Source organism: Struthio camelus, chromosome 4 (assembly GCF_040807025.1).
Source record: "Struthio camelus isolate bStrCam1 chromosome 4, bStrCam1.hap1, whole genome shotgun sequence".
NCBI classification, from domain to species: Eukaryota; Metazoa; Chordata; class Aves; order Struthioniformes; family Struthionidae; genus Struthio; species Struthio camelus.
This window is the reverse complement of record NC_090945.1, coordinates 61,196,171-61,222,223: the sequence shown is the minus strand read 5'-3', so window position 1 is coordinate 61,222,223 and position 26,053 is coordinate 61,196,171. Positions and strand designations below refer to the sequence as shown.

At 38.3% G+C, this 26,053-nt stretch overlaps 1 protein-coding gene across 3 annotated transcripts; it reads left to right on the top strand.

The window, feature by feature from the left end:
- The first annotated feature begins 2,185 nt into the window (after positions 1-2,185).
- On the top strand, positions 2,186-25,678 carry NSUN7 (NOP2/Sun RNA methyltransferase family member 7). 3 transcript variants are annotated; one of them, XM_068943071.1, is made up of 13 exons: positions 2,205-2,317; positions 3,174-3,278; positions 7,738-8,097; positions 8,479-8,537; positions 12,000-12,130; positions 13,140-13,292; positions 14,542-14,725; positions 15,949-16,159; positions 16,777-16,920; positions 17,680-17,781; positions 18,328-18,445; positions 22,518-22,635; positions 24,371-25,678. In XM_068943071.1, exons 3-13 carry the CDS (start codon positions 7,785-7,787, stop codon positions 24,995-24,997), a joined length of 2,160 nt encoding a protein of 719 aa, XP_068799172.1. In that variant the 5' UTR covers positions 2,205-2,317; positions 3,174-3,278; positions 7,738-7,784; the 3' UTR covers positions 24,998-25,678. The 3 variants fall into 3 exon arrangements, with proteins under 3 accessions (XP_068799173.1, XP_068799174.1, XP_068799172.1); XM_068943072.1 differs by lacking the exon at positions 3,174-3,278 and having other exon boundaries at positions 2,186-2,317; XM_068943073.1 differs by lacking the exon at positions 7,738-8,097 and having other exon boundaries at positions 2,189-2,317.
- The last annotated feature ends 375 nt before the right edge of the window (positions 25,679-26,053 follow it).

Genomic DNA, 26,053 nt, shown 5'->3' with positions numbered 1-26,053 from the left:
TTGCATGGAAGAATAATTGGTGAAAGTATAGGAAACAGAGGATAAGTGTGAAGGGAAGTGGAATTCTGTAGTAAATGATATTGGGATCTTTTTTGTTCAGTATATTCACAAACAACCTGGAAAGGGCAGGGAGCGATGAGATGAGATAGTTTGCTAAAAAACGTATTCACAATAATGAGGATGTGGGAAGGTGTTACACATTAGGTCAGAAAGATCTTCTGAGACTGAACGTCACATCAATAAAATGGCCGCCGAAAATCAGTGCACGTGATGCACATACGTAGAAAGAAAGAGTCCTGACTTTGCACATAGACAGATTGATTCTGAACTGATTGTTGCCACTCAGGAACAAGATCTTCTTCCCACCGCAGACAACACCATAGAAGCATCAACTCAACGCACTGTACCATTTCAAAAAGCAAAGTGAAAGTTAATAATTAGCAGGAAGAAAGAGCATAAAGCAGAAAAACCCATCATACCACTACATAATTCCATAATTAGTCATCATCATTAAAACTGTGTGGTTCTGATTCCATCCATCTCTAAAAGTATACCACAGAACTGAAAAAATTAATAGAAGGGCAACAAAGATAACCGAAACGTCAGAGGGAAAAATCAAATGAACATCTATGTAAGACAGGACTTTTCATCCTGGAAAAAATATGTCTGAATGGCGATACGAGGTCTCCAAAATCATCAGAGGCATAGACATAGATTTAGAGAGCAATCACTGTTTCTTGCAATCGAAACAAATGGAAAGAACCTGTATCAAATGGAAGAGGCTCAAAACAAATAAAAAGAAGTGGTTGTTCAGGCAATATGAAGCATCTTTGCTGTAGGTTGCTGTGGACAGGTTTGAGCAGGGTCTGGACTAACTCTTGGACTAGAAATCCTTTGAGGAATATTTAATATAGAATATAGAAACCACAAATGGCTCAAAAAGTCCTAAGCTGCAAATGGCTTTAAGACTACAGAAGTACCCCGAAGTATTATATGCTTGTCCTACTTTCATTCTCTTCTCTAGATAACTGCTTTTTGCTGCTGTTGGAAATAGAATACCGGAATAGATGAACCTTTGGTCTCATCCCATGCAGCTATTCTTATGATTTTCGCATTGCTATCCTTTTCTGACTTGGATAGTTGAGCTGAAGTTTGGAGGCCCTTGTATGTATTTTCTGTATTTTTGTCATGAGGTGAAATTAATGGAGAGAATTTTTAATACAATTTTGCCTAGTCACAGGAATGTATAAAGCCTTGTTTCCCCACACAGTTTACTTGCTCAGAGCTTCAAGACTCTTGCCGTCTTGCCCTGTAAGAGCACTTGCATCTGCAGCAGATGTAGGAATATGCAAGGTGCAAGACAGTAATATAGGAGAAATGACACACTGAAGGTCAGCACAAATTTTAGCTGAATCGTAAGGAATTTTATCTTTTCCCTTATTCAGCAGCATTTGAAGACTGCCCGTAACAGCACCGGGGTAACAGAAACAAGGTTTATGGGGAAGAAGCGCATTTCTGACTTGGTTAGGTCTGACTTAAAGTAAAAATGCCCAGTTTTAACTTGCTGACTGATTACTGAGGGTAATTTGAAGAAATTATTTGCTTGGAAATAACTAAAAAAACAGATCCAAGCGTACATTTCAAGACTGAATAAATGTGGAGATTGACATTTTAAAAAAGTTAAGAGAGCACAGTGTACTGCGATAGCACCTTTTAATTACAAGCACATATGAAAAACAAGCAGTTTATCTGGTTTTCTTCCCACATTTTCAGGATGCCCAGTCCTGCAACCGGTGGTAAAGGAATTGTTTTGACGCAATCACAAGTGCGAGCGGATGTTGGTAGGATTTATATTTTCAAGCTGCCTTAAGTTTACATGACTTCATGCTGTTTGGGGATTGAAACACGTTTGAAATGGAAAAAAAAAAAAAAAAGAAAGGAAAAGGGGAATAGGCCAGAACGTCTTCTTACCCACAGAAAAGAGACTTTGGAGACTCCGGTCACGGTAACCCTGGGAAACACCCCCCACACAGACACACCCGCCCCCGTGGCCGCCGCGGCTCCTTCCCTCAGCACGACTTCGTGGCTTATTAATGTCACTGATGCCACAGGCGGCGACGCCCGGAGGCCAGGCCTCAGCCCGGCGCCCGCCCACCCAGGCCGCGCCCTAACGGACGCCGCGCGCGGGCGGAACGCGGGCGCGGGGGGGCGGGAGTTGCGGGGAGCCCCCGCCGCAGGGCGCGGAGCGCCGCCGCCGCCATTGCAGCCCAACGGTCGCCGGCCCGGCCGAGCAGGTGGAGCCGCCTCGCCCGCCCGGGTAAGGGCCCGGCAGGAGGGGGGGGCGGTCAGCCGAGGGAGGGCTCCCGCCGCTCTGCCCGGCTCCGCGGGTCTCCCGCAGCGGCGGTAACTTCGCCGCGGACCGCGGCTCCTGCGCCCGGGCTTGCCGGGGCGGCGCGGGGCGCTGGGAGCCCCCGCGGGCCGGGCCGCCCCGGCGGCGGCGCCGGGTGCAGGTGCAGGTGCAGGTGAGCCTGCTCTGGGGCGCGGTGATGCCGCGGGGAGAAGCGAGTGGGAGAAACCGTGTCTGGAGGGGGAAAAAATTAAGAAAACAAAAAAAAGACCTTTGGGGTTATTAGAGAATAGAAAAGGTTTAGAAATCACCCCTCTCGCTTCTCTGTGTGTTTTTTTTTTTAATTTCTTTATTGTTTTGCTTGCTTTGATGGAGATGGACCCTCCTGTTGGTCTCGTCTGCACCGGGCATTGCAGGGTGACCTTTTCCAGCTGCTGTAGTAACAGCTGAAGTGCGGGTGCCTCACTGCCCACTGCTGACATGTTCACAGCGGCGCTGAGCTGGCCTGTGCGCAGCAGGGTCCGGTGCTGCTGTAGGGAGTCCCTGGCAGAGCAAGTTCCTCCTGTTGCTCCTGTCGCTGCTGAAAGTGGCCCGCTGCCAGACTTGGTGGCCGCTGTAGAGTCGTTGCAGCAGGCTCCTTGGGGGCTGTTTGCAGTCCCAAGTTGCCCAGTGTTTTAAGAATCCTTCTGTTTACACAAATAAGTATCTCTCTTTCTGGGTGACTACTGTGACTTGAGTCGAACTGCTGCTTATAAATCAGGTGGAGCTGGGAAATGTTCTTGTCACTGACTTTTTGTGACTTGCACCAATCTTCCCTTCCCTACAGGTTAGATAACACACGCTGGGAAAAGTAGAGTCTGTGCTGTCTATGGAAGCTCCGTATCGGAGAACTGCAGCAGGCATTGAAAAGCGGATATGGTCATGCATACCTGTAAGACTGATGAGAAAAAACTACACTATGTGGCTGTCAAAGATTTTCTTTTGCTGTGCATGAAACCATGTCTATGCTTACGTAGCCACTGTTCATGAATTCCTGTTAATGTGAATTTGTGTGAGGCAGCCAGACTGCCTGCCTAAAGTCAGGAATACGTGATACAACACAAATGCAGTGGGCTTTTTGTTTGTCTTTTTTTTTGTGAATTGTATAATGATAGGTGCTACTGAAAAAGGTAATAACTGAAGAAGTGGAAAAAACAAATACACTGGTATCTGAATAGAGGAACTGGTGACTTTAATGGGGGGAGTGGAAATCCTTTGCTATGCTATGTAATGAATAAATGTCATAATTCTGTGCGAGTTCATTAAGTCAAAACTGGAGCCATCGTTCCAGCTGAACGTAATGTATTAGTTGACTTAAGTCTAATTGAGGTCACATATAAATTGAAAATGTAACTTTTTTTTTCCGATTTGCTGTTAATATGGGTACATATTATGCGCCACAAATAATGGATTTATCTAGTGCTGTTGATTCAGCTCCTGGTTGCAAGACCATGCAGTGAGTGTATTGTCTGTTTCACTTGAAATTGAGAACGTTCGGGTAAATGAATTAAATTTTTCTTCCATTCCATTGACAAGCATATAGGTGAAAAGGGCAGGGTTTCCCTTGTTTTGGGAAGCAACGATTAAAACTGTCTCTTAAGGATTTAAACCTGCTGATCTTGAGGTCATTTTATTTGGTGAACATCCTCTGAGGGTACCTGACAGTTGTCTGTTACATTATTCTTACCTCAAACTTGTTCAAGAGCTTCCTCAGAACACAAACATAAGCACTTTGCGCTCTCTCACCCACACTCCCTTCACCTGCTGTTCCTGTGATTTACTTTTCTGTGGGCTTGATCTGAGAGGTGTTGAACCCTTGAAATACTAAGCCCACCAGGGCAGCCAAGAGCTCTATTCAGTCATTGGAGAAAAGAAAAAACATTGTTCCTGTGCTGGTAAACTTTTCCAAGCTGCTCGCCTTGCGCTGCCCTGATGGAAGGCAATGCAGTTCAGTGTAGTTCCTCAGATTCCTTACTGCCTGGTGGTTGCTGTGTTCCCACTCTTCTGCTGGAAGCCTCTAGCTGCTTATCTTTATTGCTATTGTTCGTACTTGGATAACAGTAATTTGTGTTATGGTAATCTATCTGCTCCTGTCATACAGAAGTTTTCAGAAGAGAGATTTTTAGACCACTTTGTACAGATAGCAAACACGCAACCAATATCCCCTTGTACTGATATTACTCATAAAACTGTTGTGCCAACAATGAGCTGTCCTGATCGTTGATATTGGCTTAACGGATTATGACTTGGAAGCAAAAGCGGGGGAATACTTCCCTGTCTGTTTTTTGTGCTTTCACAAACGGTATTGTCCTGGCATAGGTGCTCATTATCCGCAGCAGACACTCCAGCTGGAACAGCTGGACATTGGTAACTGTTTGTTAAATTTTAGTTATGAGTGTCTTTAGTTCCCTTTTTCTGCATGCCCCATTACTACTCTGACTTGCGAATCCGGTCAAGAGAACCAGCTTAAGCAAGATAGTGTGGAAGTATGTCGGCAAGAACTTTGGAAGCTTAATTGTAACTGCATGTTCTTATGTCATAGATGAGACAGTTGTGCGGTCGGCCAGATTAGTTCTGTGTGTGTACTTAACACTGAATCAGTGTGTTAAGACTGTTTGGAGAGATGCTGGATTCATTTCCTGTTCAGTTTGGTTTAGCATTTGTGGGATTCAAAAATATTATAAACTTTGATTTTATTTTTTTCTTTTTCTGTCCTCACATTCCTTCTTCTTTGTTCAGGGATATGTTCAGAGATTTGTTGTGATAGGGACACAACAAATGCATCTTTCGTTTGAAGCTTCTCTTAACTGATGGGAAAAAATATTTCTGAAATTTGAAAACATTCTCTCTTTTAGGAGAATGATGCCTCCCTTGGGACCTTGAGATTTTCTTTTTGTTTGTTTTTTTCCTCAGCCGAGTAACCCGCTTGAGGCTCAGTTTATTTCTTTCACAGGCAAATGTAGGGTCTTTTGTGTCTCCTCTAGCTCTTTCCGGCTCATCTTCATATTAAAGTCCTGGACTCATTAATATATCAAGCTTGGTGTTCTCCACTTGGCACAGAGTTCAGTAATCTAAGCTCTGATTAGCGGTGTTGCAGATGTGAGTCAGTGTATAGGGCAAAGCACTGACTTCTCATCTCTATTAAGATGACATTTGTATTTGGGGAAGTATGTTCATCACATCATCTTAATGGCAGTGTATCTGGCAGGTCTGTAGACTGCCTTGGCAAAGAATTCACAAACAATTATCAGGAATGCTAAAAGTCTTGAAAGTGCTAATATCACAAACGTTTCTTGACTTCCTGCATGTTCTAAAAATAAATGTTTTTATGTTTAGCTGGAGAAGAGAGTTGAGCTCTAAGTCCCTGCTAGTTGCTGTCCTTCTTTCTGTGAAGTCATGAACTAGTCTTTTGGTCCAGTTGAAACAAAAGTATCCTGAAAACATTTAAGATGTTCCCCTTACTAAACACAAGAGTTTCAGTTTGGTTTAGGTAAACTGGTACTTTATTCTAGTAAAGAGTCAGCTTTCCTCTGCTTGCGCTACGTGTTCTGTTTCAGTATGACTTCATAAAATTAAATTTACATTTGATTCATGGATCCATCAGTACTGCACCTGATACTAGAGATGTTGGTGCTTAGCTCCTCCCAGGTAAAACTATTTATCGGAGGCCCAAAACCTCTGTGAAGAGAAGATAAAAGTTGCTTCTACGGGACTAGCAGTTTTTGTGAGTAAATATTGTAGTCTGGGAAAGGAGAATGAGATGTGGCCTCCTTCAGATGAGCCACCAGCATTCAAGAAGTAATATTGGTTGGTTGTCTGAAGCCTTACGGGCTGGCCGAAACAAATTTTAGCACAAACTCAGATGAGTAGTTTGTGCTGGTCTTGAGGAGGGGAGGGATGGGCTGAGTCTCACTGCTGTTGAGGAAAGAGAGTTTGAACTGGAGAATGTTGGCTCAGTGTGGGGCATTTTGTGGCTGCCTGTTGGGAGAAGTACCAAATTCTTTCCTCCTTTCCCCTCCCAGCTGTGCTGCCATCATCACTTTCCAGTACAGTTTGTGTGAACAAGGGGAGCAAAGGGGAGGGTAAACAAGTATTTCTTACCCTGAGAGAAGAAGCACATAATTTATCCTGAGGAATGTCGGGGAGTGCAGGGAAAAAGCTTGAGAACTGTTGCACTAAACTGACTTTCGTAGGCAAAGAGAAAATACTTTCTGTTTGGTCAGAATATCACTTTCTCTCTTGGATTTTTAGAGTGACAGAAAGAGCAAATTCTGCTCTCCTGTGCTGTTAATTCTAAAATATCCAGAACTATTTGTTATGAGTGGATTTATGCCTATTTTTCTGTATTACAGTTGCTGAACTACTCCTCTATTTCTCTTATTTTTCTCCAGATAGGAAAACGCCTCTGTACGTGTGTGTGTGTGGGGTGGGGTGGGGGGTTATAGTCTCTCCTCAGTGACTAAATTTGTGTTGGCTTAGTTAGCCCTGTTCTGAACATCTAACCTGACTTCTAAGCCTATGATCATTGTCATTAATGGATCTTATAGTAACCAAAGGAAACAGGGTAGATCCAAGCACTGAGAATGGGATACTTTAAATAGGTTTTAGGTGGAACTTAAGTGACTATTTTGGATTCAGCTAACACTGATAGATTTACACGTGCTCCTTTCTTTAAAGACTTTTTTTTTTTTCCTTGAAGCCCTGTTCAACCTCTGGGGAAGATTAATTTTTCCTTTATTTTTTATGTAAGAAGTATAGAAAACTGAAGTAACACACCTGGCCTCATGTAGAGTTGGGTAGTATGTTCCGAGACGATCAGAATGGGTTTGTAGTATTGAAAATCCTGGTGGTTAGGTAATGTGACCTATACGATCTGTCTTTAGGAGCAGATGTGCAGTTCAGTGGACAAGCAGGTGGAATTCATTGCAGCTCTTTTCAAGACGGTTCTTGTTTGGGAGAAACAATGTCTGCTTTGAAATTTGTGTAGTATCTTTTTGAAGGAGACTTCCTAGTAAGAAATATTAGTCTATCTGAAATAATAGTGTTTCTTATTAGACACAAAGAATCGAATCTCTGTATGGAATCTCAACAGGATCACTTATTGTAAAACACTGGATTCTGAAACAAGTAAGCAGTCTTTTTTTTTTATATCTGCATTAATGAAAATAATGTAACAAAACTATCATAAATACATCTCTAGGTAAGATGATTGAGTTAAGCAAATATATGCATATCTGCAGCATTAGAACCTAAAAAAGAAAATCAATTCTATTGACAAATCTGAAAATGAAGGGAAAAGTGTATTTAGTGAAAGACTATTTTATAATTCAATACCAACTTTGTTTTTGCAGAGGCAGCAGGATTGTGACTTGCACTTACATGATCAACAACTGGAAGAATGCCAAGTTCTAAAAGTAACTTGGTGTCATTAGATGAGGATGTTATAAATGACATTTCAGACTTGAGTGAAATGAAAATTTCAGATGAAAAAGGATCTATTGAAAAGAGCACAATGACTTTGATTGAGAAGAATGGCTATCATGACTCGATATACATAAACGCAGCTAAGATTTTTCAAGGCATTCATAACGAAAAGCCTCAGGATAGAATTTTGGTGCGGTATGGTGATGACACAGCATCTCCTATGCTGACTTTTAAAGATGAATATTCCCAGCGTGTATCTTATGAACTGGCTTTCAGTGCTCTAAAATGTAAGTAGAAAACTTTTCCAAGAATTGTCGACAGAAATGATGTAGCAGAGACAATATGTAAAAACAAAGCGTTTGTTTCTCCTTGACAGCAGACATTTGGAGAAGTTTTTGTTAGACTACTAGTTACTGTTAGACTATTAGTAGCCCTTAAATATTTAAATATTTCTAAGAGTTGTCAGTATTTTATGAAGTCAAACATTTGAAATCAACACTTTTTCCAGTGAAGGAATTATACTCATTTAGAACTGTTACTGCTTGTGATTGAATTTGCACTTTTTGTGTTACTTAAACTTTCAGCTTTGCTGATTTATAAGTTTCTATTTCTTTCTTACTTAGACTCTTGTAGATTTTGTAGCATAACTTGTACTTGTTCTTTTGCAGATCAAGATCTTCTTGAAAAAATACTGTTAGATAGCTGCGCTTACCCATGTCAGTCAATAGTAAGTAAATATTTTGATGAGGAAGTAAATGTTGTATTTTCTGAATTGATATATTTAGAATCTTTTCTGAGGATTCTGAGACATTCTCCATTTGTTATTTTAAACTATATGGAAGCCTTTGTTCAACTTGTCTTTCCTTGAAATACTAGATTTAAAATTCCAAAACATAAGCATTGAATTCCAAGTTCATACAACCAAATGGTCTTATGAAGTAGCTACATATGAAAATAGCCATATATACTACCTTTGATTTTTTTTAAAGATTGACTACGTCGAAAAGCCAGCATAATGGTGAAAGAAAACAGTTTTAATTAAGAATTCCAAAAACATCTTGATTTTTATCACATGCTCTTAATTTTGAAGAAAAGTTAGCAAGCTCGTTGAATGTAGCGTATTGATAGCTTCCCCATCAAGGAATGGGAGGCTGTTTATAAGCATTCCTCACTTTGAACCAAAGACTTTTCCAGTCAGTGTCTGGAAGGCTCTGGAGAGGTCATCAATGCCAGTTGACATTCTCATCCTCATCCTTTACCTTATGTCAATTAAAAGGACTGGGCAGTTAAAAGGGTTAAAAACCTGGCTGGACTTTATTCATGGAGGGCTTCCCTGGTACAGGCTGTCCTGGTAAGCACCTATTCTAGTCCTAGCATGTGAGTTTTTGAACAGATAGCCCTACCCTGAAGTGGCCAGGAAGGCTGTTACAACTTAGAAGCGCTGGAGTTGTCTGATTTTGATTAGAATTAAGAGTCAAGCTTCTGACCTGAGGCTGAAAATTTAAACCTAATAATTCTACCTTGCTTTCTGTGTTAGTATCACTGAACACAAGAGAAAACAAGCTTCCTATTTCAGTATTTTACCGCAGGTAGGAGGTGTTAAAATGTCAAGTTAAATCTAGATATGATGCAGAATGTTAGAGTTAACTGGATTCACCAAAAGAACAGAGCAATATACTTGGTCTTATTTTTGTTTGGATTTATGCCTCCATGCTTTTGGGAAGAATACAGCACCTAATTGCTTATGTCCTGAATGCGCATGAAAAAAATTTGACAAGATAGGTTTCTGGTATGTAGACTGTGTTTATAATGTTTTAATGTAAAGTTATCATCAGCTATATTGTCTGTAATTTCATGTAAAAAGTGGAGATTTACTTCAGAAAATGTAAACTTTTGCATATTCAATGCTTGGTGTTACATAATTAAGGTTAAGTCTGATAATTACGCCAGACTGAAACTGCAAACTGTTAATTTCATATTAAGTTGTCTGAAGACTAGCATCTAAGCTTCAGCATCTACATGAAATGAGCACTGTCACAGCATATTGAGTTGCATCAGGATCCACGTAGGAACTTCTGTAATAGCATTCAGCCTTACCAGACATGGATTTTTAGTCAGTCACTTGACTTCATGCTGGTAGCCAAAACTGAGCTAGAAGTCTGAGAGAGGACTTGCAACAAGTAGCATACTGAATGTGGAGCTGCCTAAGGTAGCCAGTAAAAATCCAAGCAAGTATCATTGTGTTTGGTAGACTTTCTTGCTCTTTGCTACCTCAGAAGAGAAGCCTAGATGAGCTTGAGGTTCACAGCCTGGGGGTTCCCCGTAGTTGTCAGTCCGTGTGCAGGCAGCTGATTTACTCTGTCCCTTAAGAAGTAGTTGGAGGAGACTGAAATACTGCCGACCTTTAAAGTTAGTTGTCTAAAGCATTAGTTTCCAAGGTACTAGATAGGTTGTTTGTGAGGTTCTTTGGTGTTCTTTGATTCTCTGCTGCTGGGAATTAAAAGGTTCAAAGAAACTAGGAGAACCCATAGTAAGCTGCCTGCAGTGTATTACAGAATCACAGAATCGTTTAGGTCGGAAGGAACCTCTGGAGATCATCTAGTCCAACCTCCCTGCTCAAGCAGGGTCACCTAGAGCATATTTCCCAGGATCACATCCAGACGGGTTTTGAATATCTCCAGGGAAGGAGACTCCATTTTCTCTCCAGATCTCTCCAGATTCTTACCTGCTCAGTGATGTTGCCCATGAGCCAGGAAAAGTCGAGGAGCAGAATATTAGAGATTATGGTCCTTCTCCAGCAAGTTTTGACACCTGACTTCTGCACACTTGTTCTTACAAGGTGGTTTGAACTCATGTTTTTCCGCTTCCCAGGAGAGTATCCTAAACAGTCCTGCAGCCAAGAGTCCTTTTCTGCTTTTCCTCTCGGTTTGGTACTCCCTGTTGAATGGAATGTGTGAGTCTTGCCCCAGTTTTAGTGAATACAAGAGCAAGTGTGCTCCTACTTTAGAGATCAGGGCTTCTGAAGAGACAAGGGGGAGGTTTTTGGGTTCTGGCTTGGTTCCTCTTGGCTTTACATTAAATGATGCTTTGAATAAAATAAAGAATGGTACTCTGTGCTTTTCTTTCCAGCTATGTGCCCATGTCATTGGGCAAGAAGATTCATGCTCCCTTTCTGTCCCTAGGACCTGGAAAACATGGAGTGAACCCCATCAGGCAAAAGAGAGCATTGAACCCATGTTTCATTTCCTGGGCAAACTCTATTGTATATGAATATTGTACTTACTCTAACAACAAAAAGTCCAACATACTCAACATAGTTCCCTGTTTTGACATGAAAAGAAAATCTAGAGCTGGTAGTGTAGTCCACTGTTGAGTGCAGTTTAGTCATCAGTGACTCTGAAAATGACAAGATGAATTTGAACGGATGTTATTTGTGGAGATTGTGTGTATGCAAATGATCTAACACTAACTGAAGATTTTCAGCTGGTTTTTGTAAGGAAGTGATACTTTCATGGTCACATTTTGTGTTTGGTTGTACATCCCTAATAGTTTGAATTTTCTAGCTAATTTCAGTTAAATTTACCAGAAGATAAGAGTTTTCAAGGGTATAAGAGCAGTTGGAATGTCATGAAAAGAGGTAGAGGAGAGTAACTGCAATGCTAAGGAGATGCTGCCTCACGAGGCAGCATTTAACATCTTGCCCCATTAAGAAGGAGATGCTGTGTATTTTCAACCCTTAGACGTGGTAAACAGATTTTATGACTGTCCCAACCATGGAACTGTTTGAGCTTGTCTGTTACTAGGTACACAAGAATCCCACAAGAGACAAATTGGTAGACAATAAGTTTTTGTTACTTTAGCTTTAGCTGTTCATGGAACTAATTTATGTAGACAAAATAACTAAATTTAAATTTAAATTTTGATAGTGTTAAAAATTAAGATACACTGTATTATCTGTAGGAGTAAGATATTTGTAATATTGATAAGCTAAATAACTCTAAAAATGTATATTAGTTTTTAAAATATTCACTAATGCGCTCATGATGAACTGCTTTCCTATTATTACAAATTCAGTCTCATTGGGATTCCCATGCCTTTCACATGGGAGACTGCTCTTGGTACAGATCTTTTTGCAGGAGCAAGGCATGCTTTGTGTCACTTTCTATATCCGGTTGTTTTCCTATTGCAGCCAGATGAATTAACCAGCTTGCTTGTTGTGATGCTTTATGACCTACAAGACCGAAAGTTTCAAGCCCGAGAGATTGTTGATGAAGAAGAACCTGTAGCAGAAGTTCGGAAAATAGAGCATTATCTATACAGGTATACATGCTCACAGTTTATTTGTTCATATATATTAGTCGAATATGGATTTTTATAACGAATGCCTTTTTTAAAATTGTGAATATTAGAGGTATTTTTCATCCTGAAATTTTCTTTGTTTGTGTTTTTTTTGTTTTATTTTTAATGAGAACCTAGTTGGAAGGGAAAGTGTCATATTCCTATAGTTAAGAAAAGTATAGCTAAGATGGTTAAGAAACCATCTTTATATTGTGGATTGTTTTACTGGAAAAGAGTGTCATATTTTGCTTTTTTGAAACTTTTTTCATACAATTTTAGAAAAGAAAAAATAAAATATTCACTACGTATAAATAGGAGCGTAATAGAACTATTGCTGCTGGATTTAGAATAGCCCAGAAAGTTCATGGATAACATCAGTGCTATGCACTTCTGAAGGGCAGTAAGTAATACACCTTGACAACTGAAGTTGCTCATGAGCAATTTTTATTTGCTTTGAAGTCTCATTTATCAAAATTATGCATAAATCTTGTGGGAAGAACAGACTAGAGATATTTTCTCTGACATTTTCACAGAATAATAAAAAACCCTGATTCCTAGTTGCCATAATGCTCCTGTTGTTTCTGTACGTATTTAGAGGTCAACTTTCTTCAATGCTCATTTTACATACACACCCACACACACCCGCACACACCCACATATATATATATATTCAGAAATGTAATCGTGTTTTGGGTTCTTTTTGAGCTTTCTGAGAAAACAGACACATTCAGAAGCTAGTCCCAAGTCAGAGCAGGAGTGACCTGTCATAATTCCTTTCATGTGTGTCTTTACTATAGTCTAAGCTATGTACTACTACCTTGCAACTATGGGTTGGGTGGGGCAGAAAGCATCTTGTAACTATTCACTTTCTGTAAGAGCTTGCAAAAGTGAGGCCTTGCTTTTGGTGATAATCTCGTAAAATAAATATTGCATGATAATAGCTTGTTTAAAAAGCTACAAAACTGAGTAAAGTTATGACTGTATATTGTAGTTTTAAGACCAAATTGGCAGCTGCACTAGCAAGATGTCGAATCAAACATGATGCTCTTTCAATTGAATACATTCTACCAGAAACCGTACGGAAGCAGGAACGAAGGGCTTCTGCTTTACCTTTATATGCTTGGATAAATACATTTAAAATAAGGTAAGTAACTTACTTAAAAGCTTAAATATTTTTGGTGTTACTTTTACATATAAAGCCATATACTATGCTACAAACTTGTTTTAGAATTTCCAGTAATTTCAGTTTCTTACTGGAAATGCTGTTTAATGCAGTGACATTGCCTTACGTTTTGTTTGTGGTTTTTGTATATTGCAGTAATAGTATTCAAAAACTGTTAACTGTGTGAAACATGAAAGAGTTTCTTGCTATTCTGTTTCTTATGTGAGTCTTTCAACAAGCAACTAGGGAAATCGGTTAGAAAAAACAATATGGGTAAATAAACTCTATTACAAAAAAAAAAAAAAAAGAGAAGACTTCTTAAAAGTAGACATATTGCTGTAAGCCATAAAATTGACCAAGGGTGTTGAGAAAGTTACAGTACTTAAAACTGATGTTTATTCTCTAATGTAACCTTGAAATAAAAATACGTTTTTTTTAATCCTTGTATACAGTGTGTTACTATATACACAACATGAATGTGTTCAGTTCTGTACTGATATATGAACCGTGCAAGGTTATCTTGTTACTCATTTTGTTACACAGGTTATTCATTTTTATGTTGTATTCAAGATTTTTAAAAATATTCTTGTATTGGATCAATGTTCTGTGCTTAGATTATAGGCTTTTCAAAAAAGAGAAGATGTCTTAGTTTTCTGGCTAAATTTTGCAACCCTTAACTAAGATTGAGTGCATTAGTTGACTGAAAGTTGCTATGTTAACCCTGTGTTTAATGTTAATATAAGCTTCTGTCACTGTCTAAACCTACATTTCAGCAGAAGAGTCTTGATGTATATCACTTCAAACCTTTTCAATATTTGAATTGCAAACCTCACCATTTATGCCTTTACCTTTGCACAATGATTATTTCAGAGATCAGTCTTTAAATGCATTGGCAAGCTAGGTTACATTGAAAGCAATTGAAAGAACCAAGCTGTTCCAGCTGTAAATTTGCTACAGGGTGACCTGAGCATGTGGGCATTTATGTTCTGATGCCTTGAATCATTTTCTGGATGCACATACCTTTCTTCATTTATTTTATCAGACTTACTAACTTTGAACCAGAACTTAGAGCCTAAAATAGAGTGAATCCCCCTCTGCTTTGGCAGCACATTTCTTTATATATATGCACATGTTTTAAAAAAAAAAAAAAAGGCAAAAATACAAATCTTCAATATATATCTTATTGCTTAACAGTATTGTATATTTAACGGTCAGAGTTGTATGTTAACAGCCTTCAAGACGTTTTCAGTAATTTGAAGAAGAAGGGATTCACAAGAGTTGAATCCATGTCAGACTTCGACCATTATACTTACTGTATGGACCAACACTGCCATGATGTATTGGTTTTTCCTTCCTCTCTTAAAGAAGACCTGCTTAATTTAGATCTTTTTGCAGATTACAAACTCTTACTACAGGTGAGTTGATGGCACCCCTGAGTGAGGTATCTTAATATGATCTGCAAACTCTAATAGTGCTCTGTATTAGAATCAGGTCAGGTATTGTGTGACTTTCCTATTCAATCAGTCTGGCAAGAACACATTCTCAAAAGTTCCTGTTTTGTTTTGTTTTTTTAATAATCAGAAGGCTAGAAATTGATTCACATATTAAATTTAATATGCAAATGTTAATGCTTAGAATTGATAACCACAATTAGTAAGATGTTTTGAATTTACATTTAATTCTGAAATGGTTGAAATAAACATCAAAAGTGGCCGAGACTGTCTCACTTCTGAAAATATGAGGAAAGTTTCTGTGTAACTCCATACATTACTCCCAGTTTAGTAGATAACGGCATGTTATCTACTAAATATTATCTAATATTCATAGTATCTCTTCCTCTGCAATTAACGTATTTGTGATGGAATAATGATGTCTCTTCATATTTTATGCAATGTGGTTCCTAAATCTCCTTTAAGCCCGCTGGCCTCTTTCATGAGTGGGGTCCCTCTAGGAAGGTTATCCAGAGGTTCCTTTTGTAGAGTACAGGTGGTTTGGAGTAACCTTGGAATGACACTCGACGAGGAATTCTGAAGTGTCTAAAGATTCTCGAGTCCAAGGCAGAAACATTCCAAAGAGCATTTTTACTCACTGCTTACCATTTTCTGGAAACTTTAGCCTCAAAATTTAGTACCCAACGTACAAATTAATTCTAAGTATCTCATTTCAATATGTATATTTTGAATAGACGATCAACAGAAAAGAACTCTGCATGAATGATTCTACATGAATAAATTCCAAATATTACTGTTTAAGAATCCTCAAAGTGAGGAAGCAGAACCCTCAAAATCTCCATCCCTGTCTGGAGGGATAGGGAAGTGTTTGAAGGACCTAAGTGGTATACCCACATTAACGTTACCATTTAGGGAGGTGATACAGACTTACTTCTTTTCACCTATAGATTTTACCTTTTCTTGGGCATTAGAGTTAGAATTAAATTTAAATTTACTGAATTTGCCCTAATGTTTGTGGGGTTTTTTTTGTCTATTAGCAGCTGTCCATGATTTTTTTTCTCCTCTCCTCTTTCCCATTTGTTATGAAAAAAAAAAAAAAGAAATACTTTCCTAATTTGGGAATTGATATTACTTGTAGAAACCAAATTAGTTGGCCAGCTTTAACTTTTTATGTCATTTTTTTGTAGGATAAGTCTCGCAGCCTTGCTGTACATTCTGTGCATGCTATGTTGAATACAGATGATGACGTTGTAGTGGCTCACATGGGTTCCCGTCTGACTGTTGCCCATATGTCAGTGCTGACAAATCACAGCATGTCCAGAATTTTTGTTTGTGGTGTAAAATCTCCAGCAAAAGAAGCTGAACTGAGGAACTTGTTCAGGCACATGGGATGCAAAAGTATGTGTTAAGCAGCTGGTATGCCTAAAGTAGTGTAATATAGATGACTGTGATATCTATGACTACGACAAAATTATGTCACAATTCAAAGATTCCTTGTTTGAATATTTGGGGAGGGCAGCAACAACTTATTTTTTGTAACGAAGTGAACTAACTCTTTGGTTACAGTCAAGTTAATCAAAGGTTGCAGATTATCCATGTCACACATACAGGCTTCTGAAATATTGGGGTGAAGTCCTCCATGGAAATAGTTAGACGGAGCAGCTGGTGCCTGGGAACTTTTGGGTCCGTATATTTGGTGTCTTGGCTGTTGCTTTCAGTCTGATTTTCAGCTGTTTCTGAGAGTGCTCATCTAAAACCCATGCAGTTATCTGGCTTATCCAGAGGACACAACTGGAGCAGAATGCACCAAGACTCTGGGGATCCCATTAGCAGTCTTTTCAGTGGAAGATGCTAAGGTCTAGTGCCTCAATCTGTTTGAAGTCAGTGGGACTGCCCCTGGTGGATCTGGGCCTAACAGGCTCTACGGAATTTTGTCTAACACCGCTGCGTATTCAACTTTGAAATTGTGCAGGCTTGCTAACATGTGGAACTATTGAGTTTTTCCCTTTTTTCAGATATTCAGTTGTTACATGAAGACTTTACTGAGATTGGACCAACGGACCAGAGACTGCAAAAAGCAAAAGTTATTCTGCTTCTGCCACAATGCTCTGGAGTGGGTGTTGGCAATCCAATAGAATTTATTTTAAATGAACACGGAGGTAACTTTTGATACGATAGCCTACTTCATTCTTTCCGCAAGAGATAGCGTTCAAGTACTGTTGATCTGGACACCATAGCTGGTTGAGTAAATTGTGAAGCGAGCTTTTAATAAAAAGGTACAATTTTAACTACTGTAACACACATATATAATATAACTTGCACAATTCTGCATGTGTAATGTTTTGTAGTAGAAACTAGAGAAGGGAATAATGTATAATCAAGTACACAGATGATTTTTTCAACACAAAGTGAGCAAGAACATACTTGGCCCAGTTTAGAACACTCAGGAAGAAAACAAAATCTAGGTGGCATTCAAGAAAACATTTCGTAAAGGCAATTTCAGGTCAGTAGTTTATGAAGTTTGAGGGTGATTTGGGGGAGCAGACTATATATAGCCTTTCTTTTAAAGGAAAAAGACTATAGGCTGAACATTTATTCCAAGATACCATTGGGGATATAATTTTCAGTTGGTCGCGTTCCTTTATTGATTGCTTATATAACTTAAGTATTTTCTGTACAATTTTCATTAAATAAAAAACAAGTAAGAGGCAGTAGTAATTACAGATAAACTTGACAGGGAAAGAGTAAACATTTAGGCACTCCTTGGTATCGTTATTCATAAAATCTACCTAATCTAATCGCTGCTCAGTAATAATCAAGTCTGTTACCAAAGCATTTTCTGCAAGCAGCTGAATTTTAAGATACTAGTAGAAGTTGTATTAAGAAGTGTGTTTACATTTACAACTCTTTGCATTCAGATGCAGGATTGCTTAGAGACCTTTTCCAAGGATCTGTATCTGAGGATAAACTCAGTATCCTTGCTGAGAGGCAGCTTGAAGAGTTGATGCATGCAATGAAATGTAAGTGTATTCACTCGGATTTCTGAAAGGATGTGGTACTATCACTTCCATTGTACTATCACCAGGTTTTTTGTAGTGGAAAAATACGCTGATGACTCTGTAAGTTAACAGTAATTATGTAACTAAAACCCCTATGGCCTCGTAGTCACTAGCTATCAATATGATAGTCTTGAGGCTTTTTGTAGAGAACTGGCCTACTGGCTTAGTCATACTCTGTTTTGGAAAAGTTTTAAATATAGTGTGACTCCATTTTCAGTGATCTTATTGCTGTCGCTTTCTTTCTCCCTCCTTTAGTAGCTGTGTGAAAACAGACTGGATGCAGCCCTGAGTTTGTGCTGAAGTCTGCAAATATTTGAAAAGATTTTAACTATTAAAAAACATTGGAGAGTGAATACTTATGCATGTAGGAGAGTATGTAGGAGAGTATGTTTCATTGGTTAAAATGAAATCCAAGCATAATTTTTATGCTGTCTTCAGCCCTTAGTAAACTACTTTGTATATTTTAAGAACTTTAAGAGTGAAAATTTTTTTTTTTCATTTCTGTAGTTAACAAAGTACAAGCTATTGTTTACTGCACTTCTTCAGTTTACCCAGAAGAAAATGAACTAGTGGTGAACAAAGCACTGGAATCTGGAGTGGAAGGAAATAAAGTACAACCATATAGGTATGGAATGAGCAGTTCTATCTATGGAAGAATTTCAAGGATAAAAAAAAGTTGATACTTTCAAGATATTTTTTCTGGTTTTTGCTAAATTGTATTGGTTAAGCATTTATTAGCATTTACTTCAGCTTTTTAAAGTGTAGTTGTGAATGCATTTATCCTGAACACAAGGCTCTTTCTGATCTGTTCCACACTCCACTGGGAGCCTTTCCTTAGGAGGAGGGAAAAATAACTGTTGGGATGGCTTTATGTAGCTGCTGAATGGCAACCACCCCAAACTCTAGTTAGCTCGATCTCCTACAGGTGCTGTATTTGGTATTCAGCATCGCAGACAGGGAATGAAAAAAATCTGTTTCACACATTTTCCTCTGAAAAACAAAACCAAACGGAGTCCTTTTACCTTATAATCAGCTAAACATAATATTTTAAACTTCATCAACTTTCTAGATTTGACATAATATAGCATCAGATGCTGTCTTTCGTATAACTAGGTCTATCTTTTTGCTGGATGTAGAGAGTGCTAATTTATATAACATAGTTTTGAGCTTGTGTTTGCATATGTGGTTGATCTGTTAATGCCTCATGAGGGCTGACTCCTTCATTCTTAACTCGGAGTGGAAGTAAGAAAATTTTCGAAAGAAACACGTTCTGCCTTGTATTTCTGCTTTTCTGCAAGGGGGAAATGTAATCTATGCTGTATCTTGAATGAGCGAAAATATTAATGAATTATATATACAAAAAATAAAATGCAATAATTAAAAGTTTACCCAAACTGAAAAAGCAAACCTAGTGCTGTAGTCGATTTGGTACAATAAATTTCATATCTTTGTGCAATGAGAAAGATGAGATCAGTTGATGTAAGTTGTACATTGAATCCCAAAGTTATTTATTTGTGGTGTGGCTTCTTCAGGACACAACTCAGAACAGAAGGGACATGAAAGAAAACAGCTTTTAATATTCCAGTAAGTTAGCAAAAACATAGTAATCTTAAATACTTCTGTTACCCTTTTGTAAGCGGACATACTTCAAATTGTAGCATAATTCTTATCCTAGAATTATCTGTCTTGCATTCCATTAACATTTAAAATAGTTTGCTGCTGCTTGTCATTCCTTTTGATTATATGAGAGCACTAAGTAGTATCCTCTTTACTTTTTCATCTAATCTTTTTGTTCCCATCTGAACCAGGGATGAGGGGAAAGCACCACTGATTGATAGGGAATAACGTGATGGTAAGCTTCTGATACAAAACTACTGCTTTCACACCGGCAGTAGTTTTTAAAAGAGAATGAAGCTAGTTTAAGATAAAATGGAAACTAGAAGCCAGGAAACTTGCTATTATGCTCTCAGCTTCTAACCTAGAGTAACCAGTTCCAAAGGAAAAAGAAATCAAGTCTTAAAAGTACGAGAATAATATAGAAGAAAAGAAACCTCTGCTGCAGGATTGCTAGCCCCTGCATTCAGATTAATGACTTTGGGAGGACAGATTAAAGTAACGGAAGAGCTTATGTAATCATGACAGTTCTATATGAAAAATATATGTATGTGAAAATAAAAATAGCAAATTACACAGTATTCTCTTTAAAGTTGCCTCCAGTGAAAAATGGGATGAAACAGTTGGTCCTGGCTTGTACGTAGATATAGAAGTTCATTACAAGATGCAGGTGAAGAGAGTGTATGTTGCCAAAAGCACAGGAGAATAATACTGTATGTTTAGATTGAGCGTTATCTTTGATAATGTTAATGACCTGGCCATCCTGAGGAAAAGGACTGTGTTAATGTTTTCTTTAAAAAAAAAGGGGGAGGGGGAGGGGTATAATTCAGTGCATTTAAATTTCTTAGGATTAAAATGGTAAATGCTAACTATGGCCAAGTCTAAAAACTTTAAAAAAGGAGGAGTTACGCATAATCGTAAGAATCGGTAAAGCATACTACATCTTTCTTGCAAATCACTGATGGAAAAGAGCAATCTGCCAGAAATTTTGAGCTAGCTGTGATAAAATCAGGGCAAGTCTTGCCAGTGACACAGTGCTAGTCCAAAAGTGTCTGTGGACTCCTACTGTCACCTGTGTTTTCCTTTGGGATTTGAAATTCTGTGAAGTCTGTCGTTTCTTGACCTCTGTGCAGCTGTTAGTGCATCGGTAGAACCAGAGGGCCCTTGAAACATAACGGTTTATGATTTATTTGGACATAAATAGTACAGAAATTCATCATTTACGTAACAGCATTTATTAAAAAAAAAAAAAAAAAAAAAAGAGTTTTTTCAGGAGCTTCCCCCTGCCCCAAAAATCCTCCACAAAAAGTTTCCCAGTCCAAGACTGATTGAACTTCAAAAAATGATGATTCCAGAATCAGTTCTTCCTTCATTGACATGCGTCTTGGATGTTTTTGTGCATAGTCTTGCTGTAATAAAGCTGCTGATAACCAGTGTAAACAGCGCAGTAATAGAATACCATAAATAAATAAAATATATTAGTGAGCTTATGCTTGTCTAAGATGAAAGCTCAAGCCTGTTAGGCTACATGTATTACTCGTGACTATGCATTATGCTCTTTCCTTAGGATTATTCAAGTAATTAATTTGACTAAAAGAATACAGGATAGAAGGAAAAACTATGTTACAGAATTCCTGGCCTCTGTGAGGGAAGGACAGGTTAGGGTAGTAGAACATCCTGCGTGATCGTCATAGCGCTACGTAGTATTAATTGCCTCTTCCAAGAAAACGGAGGGCTTTCAGGAAACTGATAGGCCACTCGGGCCGCTTGGGCTTAGCCCCTCTGTATTATATCTGTTGGACTTATTCTGTGTTGTTGGAGTAGTGCTGAACTAAATGAGGCTGTGCTGGAGCTTGGCCGGGGGGGGGGGCATACAGCTGGTCTTAAGGCTACAAAATTGTAATGTCAAACATGTACCCACTTTCTGAGCTGAGCTTATTCTAAGCATAGGTCAAACAGTTTATAGCAATGGCTCAACCCTGCATAAAGGTACACACGGTAAACATGCATACATAGAGCAGGGATGCCAGACCATTCATGCATTTCCCTTTGGTCTGATCAAATTTGAGTTAACTTCAGCATCGCTTTTCAGTCTCACCCTATCTGTTAAAAGGAGTCCTGGTAACAACAGTCTGTATACATAGGTCAGAGTAAAGTTTATCATGCCTTTTTTTTTTTTGGTTTGTTTTTTTTTTTTTTGAGTGGATAACTAGATCTGAAAGCAGAAATCTCCCATGTGCCATAGGCCATAGAGTTTAAGTCAGTCAGTCATGCCTGGGGTGGGGGGGAAACTATCTGCCCAATTAATTAGGATATTGGTTACAAATATTGAATAAACTTCTCCATAATCATCTTTGAACAAAGCTCTGTCTTGAGAGGCTCACTGGATCATTGAGTAGGGGTTGTATCTCAGAAGTCGACAGCAGTGTGGGAAGAATATGAGTAAAAACTGCATTAGGACACTTATTTCAGTCCTGCAACAGCTTTGTAGCATTTTAGTGGCCTTATGAGCCAACGTTTCTAATTTACACAAATTGCCATGTCTTTGAGGCCTGTTTAAAACAGCTGCAAACGCTGGAGTAGAGGGCGAACGCTGGAAAAGGGTGTTTCTTTCTGCCTCATTCATGCATTTCAAAACTGTAATTTGAAAATTGGAGCACCTGATGTTGATTACTACAAATAGGGAAATCTTTTTAAGCTAAGATTTTTAGCTTAAATGTATTAAGAGCATATACTTACTTATTAATTTAAAAATCAACATCTTTACAATCGTTATATAGTGCTTGCAGTGTTTTGAGGGCATTCCCCAACTTCACAGTTAATTTGATAAGCCAATTTGATTGCAGAAAGAATATAGCTGTTAATTAGGCTCATACAGATTTACTTCCTGGTGAATGGTTAACATATTCTAAAAAAGTGAATTCACGATTCTTTCTCGAGTTGCAGCTTTTTAAAATGAAGATAGGCTATGTAAAACTGTCATGGAAAGACACTACATTTGGAAATTACTGTTAGTATATCCTTGTTTGTTTATTTTTTCATCACTAAATATTCTGTTCTGGTCATTTGCTTGCTTTCTGCAGGCTCGTTCCTCCTGTTTTTCCTATTCACTGCAAATCAAAGGCTTCCACCGAATTTTTTTTCAAAATGGAACCATCAGAAATTTCCAATTGCTGCTTTTTAGCTATTCTAGAAAGAGAGGTAAGCTGAGAAAATTACCACTTTAAAACACTTCAAATAAAAGATATTGCCATTTTTCCACTAATGAATATATGAAATTGAACTTTTCTTTTTGTCTTTAACTGACTCCTCTTCAGTTATCTTAAACTGACTAAATAGTTGAGCAAAGCAGCAATTTTTCCAGAGGTAACTGCAATGGAAATATACAACTTCTGGAGTGTTATGCTGAGCACAGGTTTCCAACATGAGCCTTTTATTTTGTATCAGTTTGCAGTCAGAGCAATCTCTTGATCTAGAGCTGTCCTAGGAATGTTTTAGAGGAAGTGTATTGTTGCTGATTAAGAATCATGATAAATGGTGTCTGTTGAAGTTACTGAGTCTGCGTCACCGAGATTTGCTAGTATTTAAGCATGCAGTGTCACCACTAGGGATTAAGACCACTATAATTTGAATAAATTAGGTAAGCGTATGTTTCTTTCCAAAACTAAGGCATATGTAAATCTCACTTGAATGGTGGTGGACTTCTGCTGAGTAAATGGAAGTCTTGGTATGATTCCTGAGGAGAGGTTTTAAAGGAAGAGTTTACATCTCTGAGCATCAGTGTTTTCCTCTTGTGCCTGAAACAAGTAGGACTTTTTTCCACCAAAAGAGAGAGGAGGGATCTAGTTAGAATTTCATTGAAAATTAAAGATATGAGATCTTATTCGTACCACTTTCTGTCGCACTGAACTTACAGTGCTTGAAAGAAGTTTGCATCTTCAGGGGGAATTAAAAGAGAAAGCTTTTATTAAGGTAAAAAACTGAGACATGAAAAGCCTTTTAAAATGATCTATTATTGATCTCCTCTCAACGCAGAGTATTTCTTAACCTAGCTTCCTGAGTTAGCAAGCTTCAGTTAATTGTGCTGTGTAACTCTGTCTACCGTATTCTCTCTCTCCAGAAAAAGAAACAATTTTGTTTCAGGTAGTTCATGAGAGTAACTTTTTAGTCAAATTCTACTGCACAGAACTAATTGCTCAATGGCCAAATTTTAGATAACTCTGGAAATGCACATTTTTCATGAGTCATAGCTTTTGTACTAAGAAGTATAGGTTAAAGTCAAATTTCTGGTTTTCAGATACCTATCCCTCTCCTTGGGTGACTGTAAAGAATTTCTTCCCCATTGTTTCTTTTTACATATCTGGATATTGACCTAGTTCCCAGTTGACTTAGTCTGAGAGTTCCTTGCTCATGTATTATGAGCAAGGGATTTTCATTATTATGGAAGTTACTCACATTTAATGTTACTCAGATTTCTATATTTTAGCAACTATTTCTGTTTTACACACACACACACACATATATATATATATATATATATATATGCTATTATAGATGATACATATATTCTGTGTGTGTGTGTGTGTGTGTGTGTGTGCGTGCTATTACAGATACTAGATATGTTACCAGAGCAAGTCAGTTTGGGAGACACAAACAGTGCGAAGTCTAGAATTCTATTTCCCGTCTTCTAGCCAGCAGAGGGCAAAGTCTCTAAAAAGTAAATGCTCAGATACTACTTTACATAGCAGTAATAGTCTTGATTTCTTGAATAAGTAGGGTTTTTTTTAGCATTTATCACATGTGGCTTATGTGCTTCCATTAGCTTCTGCACTACTTTCATTGTGGAGTAAATTCTGAGGAAACTGTGATTAACTCATTGAGTTCACAGCTCAGGGTTGTGGCTTAGATCTATTTTTGTTTCCTTTGGAATTTTCAGAAAGATTCCTCTGAAAATTTGTCTGTTCAAGACATTTTGGCTCGTGCTGCAGCAAAAGGACTACTTGATGGAATTGTTGTAGAAAAATCAAAGAAAGAAGAGAAAAAGAAAAAGAAACTGAAAATGACACAACATGCAAGTCATATTATAGATAATAGCATAGAAACAAAGCTTGAAGAGTTCCTTCACCATCAAGCTGTATCTAATATTCATGCTGAAGGTTCAGCATCTAAAGCAGTAAGTAACATAAAACAAAAGACTGTGAACAAAACAAACTGTTATATTCAGCTGAAGAAAGCTACCAACCCAGTCTCAGACTCAGCCCTTCCTAAAGTGCTGAAGCGCACGTCTAATTTGTCATCTGCCAGCAAGGTGTATGAAAGACAGCCACTTACTAGAAAGGCACGTGCAGAAGACAGAATGGTTGTACTGAAGCCGGTGGAAATTGTTTTGCCTCCAGTGATAGTACCGTACTTAAGTCCCCAAGGAAACAGATCCAGGATGCCAACCCATCATTGCTGGCATGACTGGATTGGAGCAAAGAGTTGGAGTGATGGCATATTTCCACCATCTCTATCTAAAGCAGTCAAACCAACTGCGGTTAAGCAACCTCGACCATGGTTGTAAGAATCTTCAAACTTTGCCCTTACCTTTACAGAAAAGGTAAATAGTCCTATAGAGATATTCACTTGTACACTTAGATTACAGTATATCTTTATGCAGGATAATCTCGCCTGTGGGAAACATATATTGTGGGATATTTTCCACAACATCCATGTTAGTTTTTTTTAAACCCATAATTACATTTTAAAGTGAATGCAGCTCAGCTACATAAGGTTGGTAGACCATTGGGGGAGTAAAGTCAAAAAACTACATAGCTACTTGCTATACACTTTAAAATGACAAGTTAATACACTTTTTTCCATAACCTGCATAGCTTTGTAGGAATACTCAGTTTCAAATTGATTCTTTTTTTTTTGAAGTGAGACTTCATTTTATTGAAATGGCTGTTCCTGAAGTTCACAGTATGCCAGATCATCTTTGTTTCTAAAACTGGATGTGAATTTTCATATGGGCAACTGGCCAAGTACACTGAAGCCCATGCATAGGCTTTCTAATATTTACTCCCTTTGTTTCTACTCTAATGTGCTTCAGAAAATATGAATGCTAAAAACTAGATAAATACTGAATTGTCACAACAGTGTCACGTCTGAGTATGTCATGGCTCATAATTGCTTTTCACCAACATTCTTAACCCAAGCAGTTCTTAGCTGAAGAGCTCTACTGTCAAGCAAAATAAAGTTTTTTTTTTTTAATAATGCTATCACTAGTCATCTGAATAGAGGCTGGACACAGCCACCCATGGTTTCTTTCTTTGGAAACAGCTGTGGGCTTTTAACCTGTTCCCTGTTGCTAGCAAAGATAAAATAGCTTGGATAGCTACATTTGTCTTATAATCTGAGCAGAGGATGAAAGGGACACAAAGATACTTTTAGCAAGGATCTGATGAAATGTGGACAACATAAAGAAAATGTCAAAAATGACTGAATGACTCTACAAGGTATCTTAAGGATTGTTTTAGGTTATATGGTTGCAGAAAGGAAACAAAGACAACATAGCAGGAAAAGAAAGGCAAAGGTAGCTGCGGCCCAAAGTTATCTTCTGAAGAATCATTTAAGATAG